General features: G+C 35.2%; 1 protein-coding gene across 1 annotated transcript in view; it reads left to right on the forward strand.

The window, feature by feature from the left end:
* Window positions 1–3,614, forward strand: part of LOC150104570 (peptidyl-prolyl cis-trans isomerase-like) — a 53,844-nt gene extending 50,230 nt beyond the window's left edge. The window contains exon 5 of the mRNA XM_090395203.1: window positions 3,373–3,614. Coding sequence (XP_090251329.1) covers window positions 3,373–3,508 — 136 coding nt within the window. The 3' untranslated portion in view covers window positions 3,509–3,614. The remainder of the gene's footprint in view (window positions 1–3,372) is intronic.
* Window positions 3,615–24,612: the final 20,998 nt, after the last annotated feature.

Below are 24,612 nucleotides of genomic sequence, written 5' to 3' on the forward strand. Positions count from 1 at the left end.
ATCACGTTATAGATTGGAAAAACAGTTCTATGCCTTACATCAAGAATGACTACAGACAGAACTTTCAAAGAAGCAGCTGTGGTACTATGCACAGGCAATGATTCAAATAGAAATCAAGGTATTATTCTTAAAGACATGGAAAAATCTCATCTCTCTCAGTTCAATAGAACTACAATATGCAAAAAACTACACGACACGTGGTCATGTACTGGATTCTGACTGAAGCATTCGAATGCATGCACGCCATCAAACACGCATGATCAAATGTAACGGCCTAACAGTTACTAAAGTGTGTTTTACATGTAACTTAATGCATTTGTTTTCACACCAGTTCATCCTTGAAAATGTTACAGTGGCTATTGAAACTTGTTGGCTTTTTGTATATTTTATCATTTATTTTCTGGTCTTTTAACAATAAAAGTTTTTTATTTTAATACATGAAAATGTTTGTTTTATTGCATTTGAAATTTTCAGTCATTATGACAGGTCACAAAGGCTAACTTCAAATAAAATTCAACCAAAGGTTGAAACTGTGTGTGAGCCCACCAGTAATGAGAAGTTCAGTTGGAACGATAAATGACATCCCATTGTGAACGTGTTAAAACTAAGAAATATATATAGTGAATGTTATGACAGTTTCGGATGTCATGGAATTCGGTTGTAGAGAATTATCATTTCAACTCGACAATTATTGGTTGCCTTTTGTGTTTGGCTCGTGCGGTCTTTTTTTAATTCCGCACAAATCATTGGCATATCTTCATAGCTGCTCTCTCCTGTGAAACAAAATTTAACTTGTAGGTATTGTAACAATTAAAAAAAAAGGTTGAATAATTTATAATCGTATGAAAAGGTATCACCTGTAAATCATTGACATGTCAGCAAAATTCTCGGAGGTGCCGCCTCTGGCATGAGTGTCATAGGTTTGCTATCTAGGTTCTATGCCAACTGAAGTTTGGAGTAAGCATTATTCAGGCTGGACCCCCTCCCCATAGTTTCAATGAGGGGAATCTTAATGCTGAATCCTATAACAATATGCTAAACAATCTGTGGCAATATTTTGAAGGGCCTTTTCAATATCAAGACAATTCCCATTTGCAAGAGTTTGAGATAGATGAACTTACTGGCCACTTATCTCACTCCATTGAACACCTGGTGATGAATTAGAACACTAATTATAAACAGGCCAATGCCCAACATCAGTGACCAACCTTGCTACCTTCACACAGAATTGAAGGGAATTACTGCAGTGCAAAACAACTAGTGAAATGCATGCAGTGAAGGGTGCCCCATATTTGATATTTCATATTTGAGTTTGAGTAAGCATCTGGATATTTCAAAGTATTCTTCAGTAACCAAGAAATCTGATGAGCTGCTTTAGCCACTTTTGCTATATGTCCCCTAAACTTTGGCTCCCTATCCACTAACACTCCCAAGTCTCTGCCTTCATCAATTTTCTGGATTATAGTTCCACCAATGTGGTATACAGCTGGTAATCTATTCATCTGTGTAGTCAGCCAATTTAGATGCACATCAGATAGTAATTCCTTTATTTCATACTTGCTGATGGAATATGCAGAATTTGAACCATTTATAATGGATATGAAAACCTGAAGCATTAGATTTTATCTTCATTCTCAAAGTTTAAATGTGTTTTTACTTGTGACTATTGGACAACTAATAATAGAGAAAAAGATTTTCTTAGTTATCTGTTTTTCTTTATGGTCATGTTATCAGTGATAAAATGCCTGTTCCGTATGCTTCTGACACTAAGTACATTCCAGGACACTAAGTACATTCCAGTTTTTTTGCTTTAACACTTTAATGTGGAAGTTAGCCATAGCATTGTCCAGGGTACATGTAACTAAACATACAATAACAAATATGCTGTAGGCAGGCAGATAATGATTGTTATAGATCACAAGTTATTTGGTACCCTCCAGTAGCTGAGTCTTCTAGATTCCATGCAGATGTTACGTATTACTCGCTCATGCTGCTCTAAGCGAGTTGTATGAATTTTCATTCCCTGATAATGTCAAGTGCAGTAGGTTTCTCAGTGACTTTTCTTGTTGTTGACATGGTGTGTTCTCACTGAATTTATGCATGTTTGTTGGAATAGTTAGTAAAACTATTTCAAACTGACTAGTCACTGTCCCAAACAGTTTGGGAGTGCATCATTCCAACTGTCTAATTTGGTGGAGGCTCAGTAATGATATGGGGGTGTTTTAGTTGTATGGGGCTTGGACCATTGGTGGACTTGCCAAAACCATGACATTTAATGGCTACCTTGACAACTTCATGCTTCAGATGCTGTTGAAATACTTTGGCAGTGATTTGAATGTTTTATGCACTGCATATCTGAGACAAGGGTGAATTTGTGAACAGAATGTGTATCGTGATTTCCGACTTAAGATGGGATTGTTGGAGTAGAACTTTGTAAGTCAAGATTGGTTTAGTGAAAGCAATGTGTTAAATCATTTGCTGTTAATTTCCAAAAATAAAGTAACCTGCTAATCTTAGATATTCTGAAAAGCAGTTTTCTATTCTTGGTGTGGTTTAAAGATTGAAACAAGCAGGTGTGAGATTCTTAATTTCCTTTGTTCATTATCTTGAAATAGGTTGAGTATTTTGCTGTATTTCCTACTACAGTAGAATTTTTTTTTCTATGTACCAGTGGAGGGGTGATATTCACTATTCATAAGCATAAATACCTTAATGTTATTCATGCTAATGAATGAACATGATCTGTGCTGCTCAGGTTTTTGCCAAAGAAAGCAAGCCAGAAATATTAGGTTCTATTCTCTTTGAATAGTCGGGAAGATTAGAACAGGCTGTTCACAAAACAAAGCTACTTTGCTGTTCTTGAACGGCTAACACTCACACTATTAATGAAGTAGTTAAATATCTTTTTACCTTGTTCTGGATCATGTTCTTACTTATTGAACAGAATTATGTGGCTTGGAGATTAGCTTACTGAATGACTTACACAGCTAGTCAGAGGGAAGCACCCTCTTTGTCAGAAGCTTTTTATTCAACTACCTTCAAAGTAATATTAGGAACAGCTCCTGTCCTTAAAACCTAGAGAAGACTTACAAGTTTCATTTTTAAACAGGCTGTAGGTACAAACTACAGCCTTGTCATAACATTAATTTGGCTTCTCTGAAGCCAAGTGACCTGTTTGTTGGGCAGTTTGGTACTGAAATGTAGGATGAACTTCAAGAGAAGTATTCATATTTCAGTGATTTATTACTACTGTGGAGAGGGTTCCTCTAAGTATGCTCTTATCTCATGTACAAGCCAACATTGTGTGAATTTTTGAAATAGCTGAAGGTATTCTTCATTAGTATTGAAATATTTTATTTTTTTCTCCCTTAGGTTGGATGGAAAGCATGTAGTATTTGGCCAAGTAGTGGAGGGAATGGATGTCATCAAAAAGATTGAAGGCTATGGTAGCCAGAGTGGTAAAACAAGCAAGAAAATAACTGTTGCTGACTCTGGACAGCTGTCATAAATTTGCTTTCTTATCATTCCTTGAAGTTTCTTTATGTTGTCTGAACAAAATTTCACTGCTGTTTTTATTTTGAATCAGAAATATTAATAAAGTGACTAAATGATAACTGTCTGAAATGCATTGTTTTAAATAGCAAAACTAGATAGTAAGTTTACTAGTGTCTGGACTCTAAATTTGAGCACTTTCATTTTGCAATTGAAGTTTAATGATTATGAACAGCAGCAAATGTTGCATACAAGTGTATGGCAAGGATAATTGAGTAATACAGTAAACCCTTGCCGAAAGAGGGGGTTACATCATTAATACATTGTGTGCACGGCAAAATCACGTTCTGCAAAGTTAACTTTCTATGGGGGGAAAATGTGTTAGGTATAGTTCAAATTAAGAAAGTATGTATAATTTAAACTAACCTAAATATTGTTGTAATTAAAAGGGAAAAATGAAACAAATGTTAATTGAATGGATTTTTATTACTGCTAAGTAGGTACATGATACAATTTTTTTTAAAAAAAAGCTAGTGATTTTTGCTTGGGACAATGACCGACACAACTCTTTAAAGTTTTGCAGTAAGGAGGGCAGAATTTTTCAATGCCTTTCATAAAGTGTCCTCTTCATTTGGGATGATCTCCATTGCAAAATCAGACAGTTCCTGTGCCTTTTTTAACAATTCGTTCAACTTCTTGTAAGTTAAAGGTGCTTTATCTTCACTATCGCTGCTTTCACTGTTGGCTGGTGTTACAAGATCATCCATTTCTCGATTAATTCTTTGACTTCTCCTTCCATATCTGAAAATCCTTCGCTGCAAATTGCTTTTGCAATTTGTACGATTTCTTTGGCTTCATTTTCAATCGATGGAAATCCTTTGAAATTGTTAACAACTTCTGGCCAGAGCTAATGCCAGCAAGCATTCAGTGTTGATGAATTCACTTGTTCCCATGTGAGTTTAATCATTTCTATGCAGTGGCTTATGTTGAATCGCTTCCAAAATGCCATTAGTGTGTCATGCTTTATTTGCAGAGGTCATGTCTGACATAATAGGCTTTGAATGTTTTTATGGTCCCTTGATCCATTGATTGGATTAAGGAAGTGGTGTTAGGTGGGGGAATAAAACCTCTACATTTGGGTGCAATGTTGTGAGGGCTTCAGTATCATGTCCTGGAGCATTATCAAGAATTAGAACTTTAAAGCACAGGTTTTGCTGTTCTAAGTAATGTTTGACTTCTTTAAGAAATGAATTTTCAACTCTTTTATTAAAGAGGGCTTTTGTTACTCAAGCTTTTCTATTCCATTTCCACACAATGGGCAATTGCTCAAAATTTTTTTCCCTGGAATGCACGAGGCATTTTAGATCGATAAATGAGCAGTGATGCATTTCCACACAAAAGAAAAGTGAGTATCCTTAAAAGCTTTAAAACCTGGGGCAACAACCGTTTGTGTCTTTGTGATGTAGGTTTGTTGTCCCATTTGCTTATAAAATAGGCCCATCTCATCTGCATTGAAAACTTGTTGCAGAACATAAGCCCTCTCTCCAATGAATTTCAAAAATTGGGGTTTGAATTTCTCTGCTGCTTATTTATCTTCAGAGCCAGCTTCTCCCTGAAGCTTTACATAGTGCAAATTAAAACGACGCTTAAGTTTTCAAGCCAACCTTTGCTTGCTTGAAAGTCGATTTTCTCTGACGATTGGCCATCTTTATTTAAAACGAAAGAAAACAAATCTAAAGCTTTGTTTCTAATGGCAACACCATCCACAACTGAGTGTTTTTTGTTTACTTGATTGTCAATCCAAGCTATTAATGTTTTTTCCATCTTTTCCCATTGCAGAATTCTTCTTGAAACTTGAGCAACCTTTGCCGAAGTATCGCCTGAAGCTTTGACACTAGACCGAATCTTTTCTTCATTCCCCCGTATGTTCTTATGCTTGATTCATTTATAGCTAGTTCTCTTGCAAGCGATGAAACGTGTACCATTTTTCAACTTATCTAAAATTTCAATTTTCTGAGATAATGTCACAACTTTGCATCTTTTTGCTGCTTTATCATCTTCATTCTTCCTCTTAGATGCCATTGAATTTTTGAAATTAAAAGAAATACAAATGCAAAAGGAGAAGATAAACACTGATAAATACATGATTACAGCTCTGCTAACACGAGTGAAATGATCGCAGCTTGGCCTTGGTCACTCAGCTAGCAAGCAGCACTACTCAGGGTTTCCTGTCGACGCTCTGCACCTTAACCACGTATGAATGAAATTCTAGCATTGGACAAATTAAATGGAAACAATCAAGATGACACATGTGCAAATCCGTGCTCGGCAAGGGTTTACTGTATTGTTGGATAGTTTTAATTTTTATTGCTCTTTAAAACTTCACCAGACATTTTGCTAAGACACAAATATATACCATTTTAGTAGTATATAAGGTGATCAGAAATAAAAGGATAATCCATCAGTATATATTTACTGCAAATTTTCACATCTTCTATAAGTGATGGATATCCTATTTCCACTTCATGTGAATCCACGAAAGTAAATCTTATAAGATTTATCATTGGTTATTAGTAGTATGGGTTAGCTAGACTAACTTTTAGGCTGCCAGTAAATAGGATGGTATTCTCACAAGGTGATAATCCTAACATCTGAAGGCATTCACAGATTTAACCAATGTTGCTGGTTGGAGAGCAATGTTATCTCGTCATCCATTTTAAAAAAAAAAGTATGAGGGGTGTGCATATCACAAAATTCGACAAGAATAAATTAAGAGGTTAAAATTGGTTTAAAGTGATTTGCCAATACTAATGGGAAAGCAGTTTTGAGTATAAAAATGTTCAGAAAAAGAGTAACAATTTAGGCCTTTTTTTTTTTTTTTTTTCATTCTGCAAAACAAACTGCTAGGATTGTGGCATTCCAGCCTAAAGAATAAAGTTGAAACATGGATAATTGTTAACACTGCATATTTGTTGCTGTCAGTTTCTTTTTTGTTTCTTAAGTAGGATCATTTTAGTAGCATTGTTTTTGTGTTGGTTCAATTTTTCCTTGATGCACTTCTTTGTTTTGGAAAATTTAGCCTTTAGGGATCTTTAGTCTTTATTTCCTCATGAGTAATGTCTTTTAGTTGCAATACTTTGGAGATCAAAGGTTTTTTTTTTTTGGTGACAAATCAACTTTGCAGCATAGTTAACTGTTTGATAGCTAACCATTATGTATTTTTAATGGCATGCAAGTATTAAAGATCTGCAATTTTGTAGCTGTTGTGCATGCATGCTGCTTTAGGCTTAGAATACACTTACTGAGTAAATAATTAAAAAATCATTTATAGTAATGCCTCAGGATTATCTTTAAAAAAAAAAGCTGCAGTTGTCTTTGTCTGAAGTTTTCTATGTTCTATCTTCAATTTGAAATTGCATAAATCCTGACATATTTATCCATTTTGTTTCATAGGGTATTAACTACTGAATCAACAGGATATTCCACCTGGTTAACTGGTGGCACACTAGCTTGCTTGGTATATCTTGTACATATTTATCTGTAGTTTAAGCCAGTTCAGAACAATGTCCTGAATTGTCATTCCATCCTCATTCATCTAGCAATCATTAGATATTTAATAAACAGAATGCACCCAAAATTAGGATTTTGCATTGTTTCAAAATCCCTTATTTTTCTATCTACATTCCTCACAGGTTATGTAGATGACTCTCTCCACTTATGGAGATTTGATCTTTAAGGAGCACCTCAAATCACTTTTAAACTATTTTAAAAGGGCTGGAACAGAAATTTGTCTTTTCACTTTTATGCTGCAAAAATTGATTTTTTTGTCTTATTATTCAATGTGCTATTTATCTGGTCTTGACAAGATAAGGTGGTTAGTTATGGACACATGCATGTTGGAAACACTCAATTGATTTTTCCCTATCTGGGAAAAGGTTTTCTTACAGCATCTAAATTACTTTTGCTCAAGCAAATGACACAACTGTTTTTATGCCATTAAATAATTTTGTGTTCAGTAAGGGAGGAGGGGATACATAACATTAGGAATCTAAGTTTACAAAAACGGCATCTATTGCAGGCCTGCACAACTTGATTGTCTTTGAGGGCCAAACCCAACTTGGACCACCTGACCAAGGGCCAGATCACTTCGTCCTAGAATCTTGGACTAATCCACTGCAGCTAAACTTAAGTAAATTTGTTAGGTCAATAGTAAATACTAATTAATATGCATATTTAAATTTTTTAGTTACAATTAAAATTATAATCAAAATTATTTACAAACAGATATAGCTGCAAAATTTCTCAAAACCATTGAAGCATAAACACAAAGTTTACTAATAATATTCATTGAGAATATCACTTGTTCTCGGTGAAATATCAGTTACTGAATGTGACATTCAGAATGTCACAATTTGACACATTGCATTTCTTTGTTTCCACTATTTTATCCAAGTTTGGTGTCATGTTTGAAGTGGCCATTCTTAATATGGTCTCTAAATTGATATCACTTAAATATGAATGCTGTTTGGTTTTGTTCAAGTTGATGACCGAAAATGTTTGTTCACAAGTATATGTGCTCCCAAACATACAAAGTACCTGGTAGGCAGTATCCAACAAACTTAAATTTATCTTTATCCAGAATAAAACTCTTGTAAAGTACTCTCCCTATGCTTGACCCGAAAGTTTTCAGAACACTGGAGATCAATAACGCCCATCTGGAGTTTGACAGGTAGATTTCCTGCTTCAACAGAAAATGGATCCTCAATCACTTATTATTAAATGATGGCATTCTTTTCTGAAACTCCTCACGTAGAAGTGACATGTGCTTCTTATATTTTCCACCCACCATTGAATGATATTCTGTCGATAAGTTAAGAAATGTGATACCCCCCAACAAGTTGATTTTCAAACAAACGTAATTTCATTTTGAATGCCTTTATAAGAGACATTAACTGAAAAACAAACTTATTTTTCCTTTGAAGCTGTAAGTTAAGATCATTCAAGTGACCCGAAATGTCGTGGTATGGTAGCTCCCGTACTTGGCATCATTTTCTTCTAGAAACGCTTGAAACGTGTTTGAAACCGCGAGCTCGAATATAGTTGACTATAGCAAATACTACTTGAATCACATGATTAAACTGCAAAACCTTTAAATATAACACCTGCTGATGAATTAGACAGTGAAATTTTTGTCAATAGTTTACCTGCATACTGTTCAATAAATGTTATAGCACCAACATTTTTTCCACACATAGATGGGGCATCATCAGTGCAAACTGCTACTAAATTCTTGAAATTTAAGGATAGTTTTTCGGTTACACACATCTTTGCATTTTCTGCGATCTCCTTTCCTGTTCTTCCTTTCACTGAACACAAACCAGCAAGTTCATGTCACCTCAAAATTCTTATTAATGCCTCTTACATATATCAAAAGCTGTGCAGTACTTTCATCCACAGCAAGCGAATAATAGACAAATTCACTAGCTGATTTTTGCAAGTTATCTTGAAGATCCTCAGCAATATCAGCCACCCTGCACTGAACAATCATATGGGACAAACTGATATTTTCAAAATTATTTTTCTTATCAGGACACAATTCAGAAACTAATCATCAGACACATCAATTCTTCCTCAGTAAATGATTTGCTGGCATGAACTATTTCTTGTGATATTTTTAAGCTTACCTCTGTGGAATTTCATTTGCATATGTCACTTTTTTAAAGGCTTGTTGCTCACTGCTAAGGACTCATTAATAACTGCTGCTTTCATTTGCTTTTCATGTGCATCCAACTTGCCAAGGTTTAGATGTTTCGATTCAAAATGACGTCTCAGATTGTACTCTTTTGGCACAGCGATAGATTCCCGGCAAACAATGCATGCTATTTTGTCCTTGGATCCTTAGACAATATAAAAGTATTTGTTTGTCCACTCAGGGTTAAATGCTCAATGTTCAGAATCTATTTTAATGCTTTTTACCTAAGCTCTTGTCGAGATTGACAACATTAATTACAAAAAACTAATGATGAAAAACTCCCAATAATGCTTGTTATAATTATGTAATGTATTAATCCAGCTACAACCAACCACTACACTTCCAAAGCCAGTCATGGCACGGCCAACTTTGTGTAATATGTCTCTTTCATAGACATAAAGTTGTTATCAAGGAGATGTAACTGAATTTCCCCTACAGCGACACTAGCACTAACAAAACCTTGAAGCGATTGTAATAATTTATTAAATACAACAGTGGGAATAACTCCGAATGCAATTTATTGTCGAGTTGAAAGAAACATGATTGCAACATTAATCATGCAGAGTCTTAGTAAAAATTCAACGCTAGGAAAAAATAGTTTAATTTCATATACCCCCCCATATGATTAAATAATTCAATCAAGCAGATAGGCCAAAATAAATAGCATTGCAGGCTGTATGTTGTGCAGGCCTGATCTATAGAATACTTTACCAGATCTACCCATTGGTTACTGCATGTGAAATGAATATTATATCTAATTAATTCATCTGAGATTAGACTGGATAAGTACATTATATTTTGCAACTTACAACATTCTGGTGTTTACCAAGATCCTTTGTCCTCTCATTCTCTGAAATATGTTAAATGTTGGAATTGTACAAATGGATATGTTGTACTCTGACAAATTGGTGTAGACAACTAGGTTTATCTGTTTGGTTTACTTATTGCAATTCTTAGTATAGCAGATACCATTAACTTGACCAAAACACCATAGACAGTGCTTTGCTAAAGGAAATCCATTGTAACAGCTGTCATTATAATGAGCTGTTTGTCCCAAGAAGTTTGATATTGTAGTGGTGAGGGTAACTATGGAAGGACGTATGTTTGGTGGGAGTTGGACTAATAGCTGTTTTGGTTGAATATGTGATTTGTATATGTAAAAACGAATAATTTTAAAGATGAATGTTTGCATGTCAGTTATAAGGGAAAATTAATACCAGATTTTAGAGTAAGTTGTGAAGTTTGAGTAGGGGAGATTATCTTAGTTTGGAAACATTTGGTTATGAGTCTTTGGACTCCCTTGAGGTGTTACATAACAATAATATAAATTTGTAGCCATAATAAACTGGGAATGCCTTGCCTACACATGGCAAACTTATGCAGACAAATTGCATTCTGTTAATGCAAGGGCTATAAGCCATTGGGTCTGCATCAAACCTTCAGTTGGTAAATCTTTGCTGTTTTTAATATAAATCTCACCTCAACATTCAGGTGATCCATGAAGTTAGTCTAACTAGTACTGTGCATGGAAAATAGATGTTGACTAATTATGTATTCTCAGACTGGTTTCAATCAATACCAGCTGCCATACATTGTCAAATAGAAATTTGGGAGAAGGGAAGAAAATTTCTGTTTTCATATGCAAAATTTAGTCTTTAAGCATGACTTCCAAAGAAGAGATCTTATTTTTAAATTACAGAAAATGCATTTATCTTGTTGCAAGGCATCCTGCAAATGTAGAGGGTGTTACTTCTGTCATTGAGATGGAGATAAATTATGTTGTAAACTTATGTTTGTAGTTGAGAGTACCCAGTGAATGGCACTAATCTTTCCATTCCTCTTTTCTATACCTCTGCTCTACTTCTGAATTGTTTTTAACCTAACTTCTAGATAACCACTGGGATGCAGTTTTCTGCTGCTTAGCTAGTGTGACCATGGGTATTGTGAAAGGGAAATCCTTGTTGACTTCATCCTTACTTTGGAAAGATGGGCTAGCATTATCCAACTATATGCTTCCTTAGAAGGATCAGTGGCGCAAGTCTCCTTTCCTATGGTCCAAGTTTGGTACAATATTGAAATAGCATCCAAGGTAACCCTGGCATTCTGCCTCTGAGTGCATTTATTACTTGTTGGATAGTGGGTATCTGCATGCAGTCCTGGACAAGATTTTTGAGTGCCAAACTTCCTTTTTTTTCCCCAAAAATTTTCCAAGCACTGACAAGGTTGCAACCAAATACAGGTGCTGTAGAAACTTCTGATAGAAATATCTGTACACAAACATTTTCTCATCTGTGCAAGAGGTAAAAGGCCCATAGCAGATATTGGCATTCTCTATCTAAAAGAAAGGAAAGCTAATTGCAGAAACATTTGAAATGATGTCTACTGATAGGATTTTGTTTTTTCTAGATGAGATGTTCAGACAGCTTAACCCCCCCCCTCCTCCTCCAAACCGACTGAGGTGTGATGAAATAGCCAGATCTCCCTGGCTTTTTTCATGAATTAAAACTTCAACATTCTACCTTTTATCATGCCATTAGTGGATAACTGTTGGTGAGTGACCTTTGTGTCACTCACCAACAGTTACGTCTGTTCTATTACGTGGAATTTCCTTTACTGTCTTTAGATATTTGACTTTTTTTTGCCTCTGAAATGATTTATTATGTCTCTTACCAAAAATTGAAACGAATTTCACATGTGTGAAAATAATCGATCATGACAACACCACCGATTCAGCCTTTGCAACGAATCTATTTAGTGATAGTAAATTTGGTGTATTTTATTTTTCAAATCGGTGCACCGGAAGAGTTGCAATGATTGTTCTTTCACTTTATGTATAATATAGAAAGTTTTTTTTCGAGAATTTTCAAATGTTTTCTTTGAAAATATGTCATATATTTTTAAATATTTATTGAAATGACATTTTGCTTTCTTCCCTAGCAAAATCATCACATTTCAGTTTTAGAAATGATCTTTTTTGTTTTGTGTTTATGAACAAATGTTAAATTGCATTACTGTTTTTTTTCGATTGCGAGTCTTTTTGTATTATGCACATTACGATAATATTCAGTGCCTATCCTGGTAGATATGTGGAAAATATAATATCAAGGATATCATATACAGAGATTGATTCAAAATTTTTTTGCTCATTTTGAAGATTTTCTAATCCCCCCCCCCCCCCAATCTTCTCCTGGAACTCAATTGCATAACTACTCTAAATTTCTACAGGTTTGAAAACGTTTCCAGATTGTATTCAAAATTATTGCTTCATTTTACCATTTTGACAAAAGAAATATGGCAATAAGATTGTACCATGAAGCTTCTAATTCTATATTTGTTTGCAATCTAAAATTAGATGTTCTACTGTTTGCTGAAATTATTTGAAATTTTAGAAATACCATGCAAAATTGTTTATATGCATACCACACAAACCACACAGAAAGTTCAGTAATATTATTTTTGTTTGTTTTACTTGAAAAAATATTACTACTTCTGCTGCTGGTTGGTGTTTCTGAAATGATCTGTCTTAGAAATACTAGATTATATCCTCTTAGCTGGAGGAAAAGCTAAAGGCTTATTACTCTCACTGCTATTGAGAAAGAAGAGAGAACACTAAAGTGTCTCAAGCTGTAGTGCAGACTACAGCTTGCGACACTTTAGTGTGGTGGTGTTTCCTTTTCAATTGTTGATTAGCAGATATCCTAACAGAAATTTCTTTTACATTCTGATGCCAAAATTATTTAATTCATAATCAGTTTCACTTTTATTATCAAAAAATTATAAATTATTTGATAAAATAATCTTGAAAAACGAGGATTTATATTATTTTAAAAGAAAAGGAGCATATGCGTTACATGATTTTTTTTTGGGGGGGGGGGAAGTGTTATAGACATTCAATCTGCAGATATTTCAGAGAATTTAGTTTATAAATCATTTGCAAGACAACTTACAAATGTAAATTGGGGAACATGCCATTCATTTTATTTGTAAAATAGTAGCAAAGGTTTAGCTACTTCAACAATGGCACATATCTAACCTAGAACAAAATGTAGTTATGTCTGCTGATATTAGAACTTTTATGTGAATAATTTTTGACATGATTTCTCTATTCATTATAATGTAATCAATTTCCAGATTTTTGCCCTCTTGCATACCCCATGTTATATGCAGTGATTTCTTCGTACTACAAGAAAAAAAAAAATTGGCTAACAAGAAAAATATGTAGTATTTTCTTTTTCCTTGACCGAATTTACAATTTGTTTTGAAAAGAAAGTGCAAATGTTTTTTCTTACTATTTTTGCCATTATAACATCTGATATAAGAGTGACATTTTATATCAGTTATAATGGTTTTAAACAACCGTTTTTCTCCCACACAAGAAACGGAAATAAGACAAAACACACACATACTCTAGTGGCCAAAATTGTGGAAACCTTTTGGAAAAAAGGTTGCCACAATTTGATTTTTGAGGTTTGATGGCCCACTTTTTTTTTGGTGTAATACCATAAAATTATATATCAATGGAAAGATAATTTAATCAAGAATGTAATGCAATAACTTTTATGAAGGATTTTTTATTAGAACAGCAGTTATAAAGAAGAAAAGTGAAACACAAAAATTCTCATAATGTTAGATAATACTTAGTTGGGTAACCTTGAGCGTTAATTACAGCCTTACAATGCCTTCCCATGGAGTAAACCAAAAAAGAGTCTCAAACAAAATCTGAATACTTTACAGGCAGAAATTTCTTGTTTGGTTTTTCCATCTTTCTTTATTTATTCTGATATTGCATTTGTAGGATGACAGTGATTTTAAATATTAATTTTCCCTGTTACCCAATATCACAATTTCCTGATTTATAATAATCACCACCCAGTTTCTGTATTGAAAAATTTAGTTATGTGGAACAGTTACTAGAGAAAAACGAATTAAAAACTACCTATGTATCATAGCAGTTTTCAGGTGTATGTAGTGATGCAGCAGGGGTGGGGGTTAAACTATCAAAGGCAAAATAAAGTTCAATTCTATTGTAAAAATATGGAAATGAAATTTCACATTTGATTCATGTGCATATTTTGAATGATAGAATATAAGCAAAAATATATTGCTTGCTTTAAAAATTGGAGCATAATATCTGAATTATGCAGAAAATATATATACATATAAATTTAAATCATAACTATTTAATTTTGTAATGACCAATTATACAGGAAAACCAAGAAAGTGAAAATGCAAAGAACAGTAGATTGCGATATAAAGAAAAAAAGATGATTTAAGAATTTCATGTTTTTCTCTATAAAGCAAAGTCGATCAAGTGCGTCCTAAAGGCTCTGAAGTATTATTCGAATTCGATGATTTTGAACAAAAAATATAATCTGGAATGTCTGCAGCCGGTTTCTTTTTTAAATATTTAAAACAATTATCGTGAATTAATTTCTTCGAGAACAAAAAATGTTTTGTCGAGTAAGCGATTAGAAAAAAATGAAATTGGTTCTCCAAAGTAAGGAAATATTTAAGTGAACAATACCTTAAAAATTGGATCTTAATATCTGAATTATGCAGAAAATATATAAAAATATATACATATAAATTTAAATCACCTGTTAATTTCATTCTGCACTACAAATTGTTGGAACATCCACCCTATTCCCTAGATTTGCCTCCCTCTGACTTCTCTCTTCCCAACTAAAACTCTTCCTTGCTGGTCAGCGTTTTTCTTTGAATCAGGAGGTGATTGCAGCTGTAGAGGTGTTTCTCTACAGGGACGGGATAATGGCCCTGGAGCATCGCTGGAATAAATGTATTAGTCTTAAGGGAGATTGTTGAAAAAAAATTTTTTTTTTAAATTATAAATCCCTTTTTTTTTTTTTTGTTAGGCCGAGTACGTTTCAGACCACCCTGGTATATAGAGAAATGGCAGTGAACGAGTTTGAGACTTACTGGCAGCACAATAAGTATAAAAAATTCGTCATTAGAAGAAAATTCAACTTTAAATGTTTGACAATTCAGATACTTTTTTATAGTATTTCTCCTTAGTTTTTATTTTATCTGACCGACGGGAAAAAATTGTTTAGACCTTATAACACAAGAGTTGGGAAAGAGGAAATTTATTTTGAATAATTGATGAGGCAGACTGTTCTAGAGGAAGACCGGTTGGGATGTTGACAATCAGCTAGCTGCCCATTTTTTTAGTTTGTAAAGAAAGTGGCAGAATGATGTTGGCCAAACATTGATCATGAAAACGCTTGTAGAAACGTTAAGGCTTGCCTGAACGTCTAAGAGTAGTACATGAGTGATTGTAAGATATATCGATCTAATTCCTTGCTTCTATTCAGAAGTAATATTAGTTGTACTTCTGTGCACCACACAAAAATGTTTGGCAGATTTGGGGGTTTATATATATAGGGTGTTAGTAATTGTATAGGTGAAAAGCACACTGAATGTTTTGGCAGTGGAAGCTAGGGCTGTGCATTGTGTGCCATATGCTATCGAGTACGAGGAAAAGCCAGAAATGCAGATCAGTTGAGTGAAAGAAATTGATCGCGTTTTGATATCCGAGGGTTAACGAAAATAAAGTGAAGTTACTTGAGATATTTCCGACGGACTATGTGTGTGTGTGTGTATGTATATATTGGATTGTTCCATATAGATTGCATTAGAAGAATAGGCTATATGGTAATTTTTTATGTCTCTATATATACACAAATGAAGTTCATAAGGTTATCCTCACTCTGTTGAAGAATGGTGGGAAAGCATTTTTACCCTTCTTAAAACTTCTGACTGGGGACTAGAATCGTTGTTGCAGTGTGTACTGTTATCAGCATAGCTATGGATATGATACGAAGTCTGAGAGCAGGTTTTATATATATAATGTGTGTGTGAATATATTCAGAAGGAAGTACGAGAAAAAATTCGTGAGGAAATCTGAAGAGAGGAAGCCATTTGCCATGATATTGTTGTGAATGATAAGCTGGCAACCCAGTTTGGAAGATGTTGAAGTCAGACCATGGTAGTTGCCAAGTAGACCTCTGCCATATCCAATCAAATGCATTAGGAATGTCGAGAACGACCTCGTGAGTTTCATCTAACCTTTTCATGGCTTAGGTGAGAGCTGAATGCTAAAACAGCTTTGAATCAACAGTGGCAGGATCAATATTGTTGGTCACTAATTAGCTGGTAGGCCTCCAGGTGATATAGAAGTTGCTGTAGATGACCCTCTACAGCAACTTCTACATCACCTGAAATTTGAACTTTGAAATAGGTTTATTCCATATTGTGTGTGTGTATTCTTATGTACTTAATATCACCCCCAACCCTCATTTCCAACTTGCGAAATGAAATGTTGACTGCTACAGTCAACATTTCATTTCGCAAGTTGGAAATGAGGAAATTTCGCAAGTTGGAAATGACTGACTCGCAAAGAACTAAATAGCATGCTGTCTTAAATTAAGACTAGAAAACCAGTTTATAAAACATTCGCGATATTCTAAGCTATATTTGAGTTTTCTCAGCTGGACTTGCACGCAGGTGGCAAGGTTTTTATTTTCCATCTTGTAACTCATCCAGAACGCATACTATTTAGACATAAATACAGTGGCCTCAAAGATGAAATACTGAAGGTATAAGCAGATCACAGCTGTAAATAAAACAAAAAGGCGTCTCTTTCACCTTATGACATATGACATTTTCCACCCATAGAACTGTTTGAGATAATGCACCAAGCCATCTAAAAATGCTTGTTATTCAGAAGCGGCATGATTCGATTAATGAACCTTTTCTCCCCTCAACAGACTCCATTGAATGTGCAGCTTCAAACTCAGTTAACTATTCGTGATCCCATTTCATTCCTAATACTCAATTTCTTTGTAACAGTTTTCATAAACCATTTCTCCAAGGAACACAACCTGAAATTCAAAAACTTTTCTGCTTTCAGATAATGAACCTCAGATTCTGTAGTCTCTTGATTTGGAGCTAATATACACTTTGAAAAGAAATCAACAGAACATAGTGTGAAGAAAAAGCAGCCATAGTGCCCGCCTTAAGATGTAGGATCTCCTTGTGCTGCAATGGTTTCCAAGAGTACGATAGCGATCAATTGGAGTTTTGAACCATTATTATTACTGCATGTAATGAGGTCCTGGACATCACCTGATGCAACAGCTCATCCCGAAGATGTTCAGTAGAGTTGAGATCATGGTTATGTGGAGGCCAGTCAAGTGTGGTGAAGTTTGTGTCCAAAAACCACGCTGTTACAGCAGCCTTTGACATGGTGCATTGTCTCACTGAAAGAGAATGGTCAGTTCCTTAGAAATACCAAGTAGGAACCATTGCATTATCCAGAATTTTCGATACCTGTCAGAGTTCAATGTTTTTGGCACCACAGAGGTCTGAGGCTAAACCAGGAGAAACAGCACAATACCATTACACCGCCATCTCCGAATTTCATAATTGAGGTTATGCAATTTTGTAAGAGACGTTCACCGGTATCTGGCACCCATACCAGGCCATCTGCTCGTTGGACGGTATAGCGTGATTCGTCGCTCCATAACACAGCTTTTCCAGCTTCCAGTCCCACTGTACACGTTTTGTGTCACTGAAGACGACGTTGCATGTTGGTTCGAGTAATGTGGGGCTTGCATGTTACGGTTCTACAGTGGATCCGCATGTTGTGAGCGAGGTTCTGAATGTTTTTGTGCAGAATTCCGAATTCTACGCGTCGGCCGATGAATGGTGGTTTTCACGTATTATCCTTTGTATCACACTACAGTTACGTTCGGTGAGTGTGACGGGTCGTCCACTGTGGGTAGCACCTCCTGTTGACTCCCTGTGCTTCCATGTCAGTATGGTATAACTGACTGTTGACCTGGGATGGCTCAATTTGTCAACAATTTGCCGAACTGATAGGCGTGCAACATGGCATCTTATCACAACGCCTCTTTTAAACTCCGACAGTTCCCTCCTCTCTGCCATTTCAAGCGGATACGTTTGCACTGATCTGGAAGCATCGTAATTAGTTTAATTTATACCCCCTACAAACATGGCACGATGCACATTGCTTATTAGGGTGTCGTTGACTTCTTTCCATGCAGTGTTATATATATACACACACACACACACACACACACACACGAAGGTGGTCTGAAAAGTTCTCGGCCTAACAATGAAAAGACGAATTTATAATTTCAAATTATTTTTATTTTTCAACATAATCTCCCTTAAGACTAATACATTTATTCCAGAGTTGCTCCAGCGCCATTATCCTGTCCTTGTAGTGGTTCTCAGTAAAATCTGCAAAATGCCCCTCTACAGCTGCAATCACCTCTTGATTCGAAGAAAAACGCTGACCATCGAGGAAGTGTATTAGTTTTGGGAAGAGATACACACGTCAGAGGGAGCCAAATCTGGGGGAATAGGGTGAATGTTCCAACAATTCACAGTGCAGATCCCTTAATTTTCCCATTGCCAAAACACCTTTGTGGGCAGGTGCATTGTCCTGATGAAAGAATTTTTTCCTTTGGCAAACGGGGTCTTTTCTTACGAATTTTTGTCTAGTCTCTGGTTAAAAGATCGGAATAATATTTCCCGGTTATTTTTTTGCCCTTTTCAAGATAATTAATAAAAAAATGCCTTTAGCATCCCAAGACACCAATGCCATGACCTTTCCTGCTGATGGAACCGAATTTGTCTTCTTTGGCGCTGAACAACTGGCTTGTCCACTGTTTTGACTGATTTTGGATTCTGGCGTGTAATAGTGAATCCAAGTCTCATCCATAGTAATAAATCGACGCACGAAATCATTTTTATTCTTGTTAGAAAGCTCCAAGTACCTCAGATTTTCATGCGAGTGCGTTTTTGATCTGCTGTAAGCAAGCGCCGCACCCATCTTGTGCAAAAATTTTTCATTTGCAATGTTCTTTTGAAATGCCTTATAGTCTCAGCAATTTCATGCACTTTGACTCGCCGGTCATCCAGTACCATATCGTGCACTTGATCGATGATTTCTGCTGTTACACTTTTTGGACGTCCTTTACGTGGATCATCTTCAATACTGGTACGGCCACGTTTAAACTCGGCAGCCAATTTCTTAATTGTCGAAAACGAAAGAGAAGAGTGCCCATAAACTTTTATGAACTTCGAACGAATTTTTTTTGGCATTAAACCTTCTTTTACAAAATTTTATGACCGCACAATACTCAATTTTATCAATTTCAAGAGATATGGACACTTTTGTTTCAGACATCTGTATAAAACAAACTACGGTACTTCATAGAATGACTTGCAATTTGACATGGATGCTTATGACAGATGTACCAACTTAGAAAAAAAAAAAAATCTTGCCGATGGTGCATCTATGGCCGAGAACTTTTCAGACCACCCTCGTATATACGGTGGTTGTAAACCAAGATTGTAATTCCCCCCCTCCCCCCTCTTTAGTGCTTCCATATTCAGATAGTTAATGTCCAATGATAAAATTTAATCCTGTCACTATTCTTTTTTATCTTTATTATTTCTTGTGTAATTCACTTTTGAGATTGGGCGATTTGCTGTCACTAATTTCGGCATGTTCATTTTCAGCTTTGCATGATTTGTAGTAAATAAACACTTCTCTGATATTACAGCTTATGTTCATTAAAATTAAATACATTCAGTTACCACTAGCTAACTACCAACATAAGTAAAAACAAAATATCTAGTATGAAGTTTTTTGGGAAAAGTACGTTTCCTCCCATTGCAGCGGTCATCATTTCGGTGAATGTTATATTCCGGTAAGGATTCCCCTCTGCCCTATTAAATAACCGAGTGTAAACCTTCATTCATAGCAGATCCATTATGTTTAAATTTAAAATGAGGGGATTATCAATAATTAAAAAAAGAATCAAGGAACAGACATAATCAATTCCAAGTGGTACCAAAAAAAAAAATAATAATGTCGGATTGATTTAGTTTATTTTTTAGAAAGTTAAGACACTTTTGATTACATATTTAATTTTAAATTACATTGTTCAATAGCCATCTTCTAAGCAGGCGTCAAGTTCGATTTGGAATCTGGAAACAAAGATTTTATAGGAGAAAGACTTAAAGGTCTGATTCCAGTCAAAGTAGTTTGAATCGAACTGAATTCTAAAATAGCTTTTTACTCCCCCCCCCCTCTAGCCGATTCCATCCCGTCGATGAAAACACGAGCAATGCCTTTAGGGTGTTTTTCTCCTAGACGTAAACTAGAGTTTTTAATTGTACAACTTGATCTAATCGACACGCCAGTGGAAGGTCGCCTTCTACTAGCACCTGCAGAAATTCGTTTAACCCGCCTGACCAGCAGCCTATAGTTTTCCAGAAAAGTTAATGCTAAAGCAGTGATGCCCTTCTCATTGAAAATAAAAAGCATTACAGAATTTATTTCATTTTAAATTGGCAATAATTAAAAATAAAACCATGCATCAAATGTGCAAGAAATTCTAAAAAAAAAAAAATCTTTCTAGTTCATGTACACATCGCAAACAAAACTGATAACATAAATGAAAGTTTAGTTTATCTTTCAAACAAAATATAATATTATGCGAAATTGTATCTGGACGCCATTAAATATTTTTCGCGCCCACGGTTGGAAGAAGTAACAAGGTTACAGAAATTAAATCACTCAGACAAGAAATTATATTGTTTTAATTCTTTACCCACGTAGGCAAAGTTAGCGTGTGAAGTATTATTACCAATGTTAAACCCTTATTTCTAAGTAGTCCAAAGCCTCATCGTGTGAGGCCCACAAACGTTATTCTCAGTATACCTATCATATTTCCCCACATGCGTCCAATATCTCACTATGAGAGGCACAAACTGGCTATTATTCACACAACTACCTATCATGCGATGATTTTTTTGTCACCATCTAAACCTCATATCGTTGATAATTAACTTTACTCAACTCTCAGTGATGACCATGTCATCATTGGGGATATACATGCAAGCTGTTAAAGACCATTAAGCAGCTTGTATGCCCGTACCTCACAGGATTTTGAGAGTGAAGTCTTCTGCTGGAATTAGTGTCTCTAGGATAATCACAACCATCCATGGAGGGATTCGAACCGCAGCCTCTTGGCAGGAGAGCGGGCACGCTAACCAGGCAGTACTGGAATGCAGATCCATTTTTTTTGCATAATGCTGCAGTCAGTTTTTCATGAAGTTAAGTTTAATATGAAGTGGTGACAGGATGACTTTCTTGGAGTCGGTGAATGTTTATTCTTCTGCCTTCCGAGTGAAAACTCGTTTTTGGAAAGAATGGGTATATATATTTTACATAATGCTCCGTCGTTGTTTTGATGTCCCATAAGCACAAAAATCAGCAATTTTTGGTAAATCTTCCTTGCACGATCAGCTACTTTTTAGGGGGGAGGGGCACAATTATTCCAATGATTGTCTTTGCTTTATTACTTCCATCAATGTGGACGTATTTTCAGTCTCCTTGAAGCACATGATGTGTGGAAGAAATGTTTCACTTTACTATATTACGCAAAAAAAGACGGTTTTTTAGTTTGCTTTGTAAGAGCCTCAAAGAAGCGCAAATCTTATTTAAAAAAAAATGCCAGTGCTCGCAGCAGTAACAAATTCCATTATTATTTGGTTCAAAATATGAATTAATAAATGCCATTGTCGAAAACGATATCCAAATAATTGATCTCTAACAGAATGTATTCCTCTGATGACAGTGACTTGCTTTGTATGGACAGCAAATCACTTTTAAATATGACATTTTTTTTTTTTTTTAAATTCTGCAACAGCTATAGGTTTATTTCTTGTGATAATAGTCTGTGTTACAATATAAGAATAGTCGAAAGCACATTTATGCGATTGTCTGCAATCATTTCCATGCTTGCTGGCAAATTGGTCCGAAATGAGGTTAAGTATTCTTCTTTGGCTTGACAGAATTCAGTGATTTGAAGATCTGCTTTAAAATTATCGTGCTAATTCAATTTCGGATGTTAGAAACTTTTAGTGACAAAACTGTGCAACTAAATGAATTTGTCTATTGTATCATATGACTTGAGCAAGTGTTAAAGTGCTGTTATGACAAGATATATCGGGCTTATCTTCCTATTTCTCCACAACCAACCATGTCATTGAGCGAGATAAAAGCTGTACTCCATACATAGAAGAGGATTACCGCTCTCGTATTTTTAAAGAAGCCACAACAGTCGCCCGTTCTGTAGAAAATCTTAATAGGAACCAAGGTTTAATCTTATCCGAGATCTGGAAGACCCTAATTACATCTCTAAACACACAAGAAATGAACTTTAGTACCAACTATAAAACGTTCCTAAACAAGTGAAATCATGTACGCGCCCCACTTGTATTGCACACGTTCAATGTTTTGTAATTTATAATTAGAATTCTGTTAATGTCTTGTCTGTAACATGTTTTGTTAGCTTTAGTTCCTATCATCAGTCCTGTACCAATGAAGATGCCAACAGTTTAAATTGACGAAACTAGTTGGTATTAAAATAGTTTTTTCTCAGATTCTTGATCAACATTTCCCAAACAGTCAATTCACATAGCTTCTCTGGTCAAGAAAAAATATCGTTTAATATGAATTATGTAATATTTATTATGTAATCGTTTTGCAATTAATGTTTCTCTTGTAATAAAGACAAAATAGCAATTGGAGATTTTCTTATTCACTGCGTACCGTTGAATCAGTGATAGCCTTGGGCCAGCTATCTCTCTGATTGGCTACCAATGGAGATTGAACTGCCCACTCAGTCTCCAAAAGTTAGATAGGGTAAAAGGCCCCGCCTACTCCCTATACAGGAACAACATAGGCCTTAGCTGATTTTTTTTTTAGCTGATTTTCTTATATTTTTGTTTTATAATCCATCAGGGGAGATATTTAATTGTTTGCCTAAGGGCGCGATCTAATCTGGCAACGACCCTGATTACAGAGTACAGTGAACGGTTAAGTATCTCTAAAGAGAGAATCAGTTTGTACGCCAGTTCAAACGATCCACTGCTTCCATTATTGTGATTGAGACATTGAATCAGGAGGAACAAGCAAATCAGAAATCCATAATGTTTTGTAAATTGATCACAATTATCATAGAAAACATCGCTGTCTTGACGCTTGGCCAATACGTTATTAATTTTTCTATTATTTTTTTTTTTCACTGTGTTGCTGTGATCCTTCAAATATGGCGGAAGCTTTGACTCTAGTATGTTATGTCTGATATAGTAGGCATTGCTTGACCACGAAAAGAATATCCTTTCTATAGCTCTCTTTTATATAATTCACAAATGAAATGATCACCACGATTACTCCGTTGTTCCTTAGGAGCCTTTGGTTGAAAAGTACTGAGTCAGAATCTCGTCTTGGAAGTACGAACTTTTATAACGGCTATAAAGTGAGTTAACCGGTCTCATAAGAATATGACAGTATTTCTTTCGGAAAGCGGGCATACCAAGCAGAAGAACAACCTCTCTTAACGGACATAATTACACTGGTTTCATAATCACAATGGTCTTGGTTGCTTTGTAATTCTAACAACCAACCAACCTCTTGTTCCTAAAGGCTTTATGTTTATCAGGGACTGAGTATAGGGAAGTACCCCGAGTTAGGAGTTAGTAACTACTATCAAAATAATGTCAAAAAGTTCCCCATCATATAATTAGATTCTTTTTTGTACTTTGTCAAAATATTTTGTTTCCACTTTTTTCCCACATTTTGTTTCCACTTTTTTCCCACATTTTGTTTCCACATTTGTTGAAATTCTGAACACAGGATTCAAAAATAAATACCTTATGAATATAAAAACGGAAATTTTTTTTGTCATTTTATGCAAGTATGCGAGGAAGTTTTGGCGATTTTTTTTTTTTTTAAAGTAAAACCGTGGAATGTCTCCTTCAGCTATTATTGAGTGGATGCACTTGCCGTTCTACTTGAAAACTTTGAGTGACTTACAAAAATTTTAATGGTTTTGGACGTCATTATAGATGCTTTTAGATTTTTATATTTCACTGGTGTCACTTTTAAGTTAACGTTTTCCTATCAGTTTGAAAGCGTTCATTTTAATGCTGATTTTATAAGACAACGATGTGAGCACATCTGCTGATTCTCACGGATGGAAGACACAGATAAGAATTAATGATATCCTAAGTTTTTAATGTAAAGTAGCATAATAGCCTCAAACTGTCACCATGTGGTACGCGGTTACTTTATACTGTTTTTCTGCAGCTCACATTGCATTTGGTTTATCTTTTCCCATGAATATCACTTCCACTATTGACCTAAGTAAGTAAAAGTTAGCTTGTAGTTTTTCGAAAAATTTCTACTTGTGGCAATTCTAGAAATTCCATATAATTCCAGTGCTTTATCATAAATCTTCTAT

This window comes from Typopeltis vanoorti, chromosome 7, assembly GCF_054136105.1.
Source record: "Typopeltis vanoorti isolate ZY-2024b chromosome 7, IOZ_Tvanoo_1.0, whole genome shotgun sequence".
NCBI classification, from domain to species: Eukaryota; Metazoa; Arthropoda; class Arachnida; order Uropygi; family Thelyphonidae; genus Typopeltis; species Typopeltis vanoorti.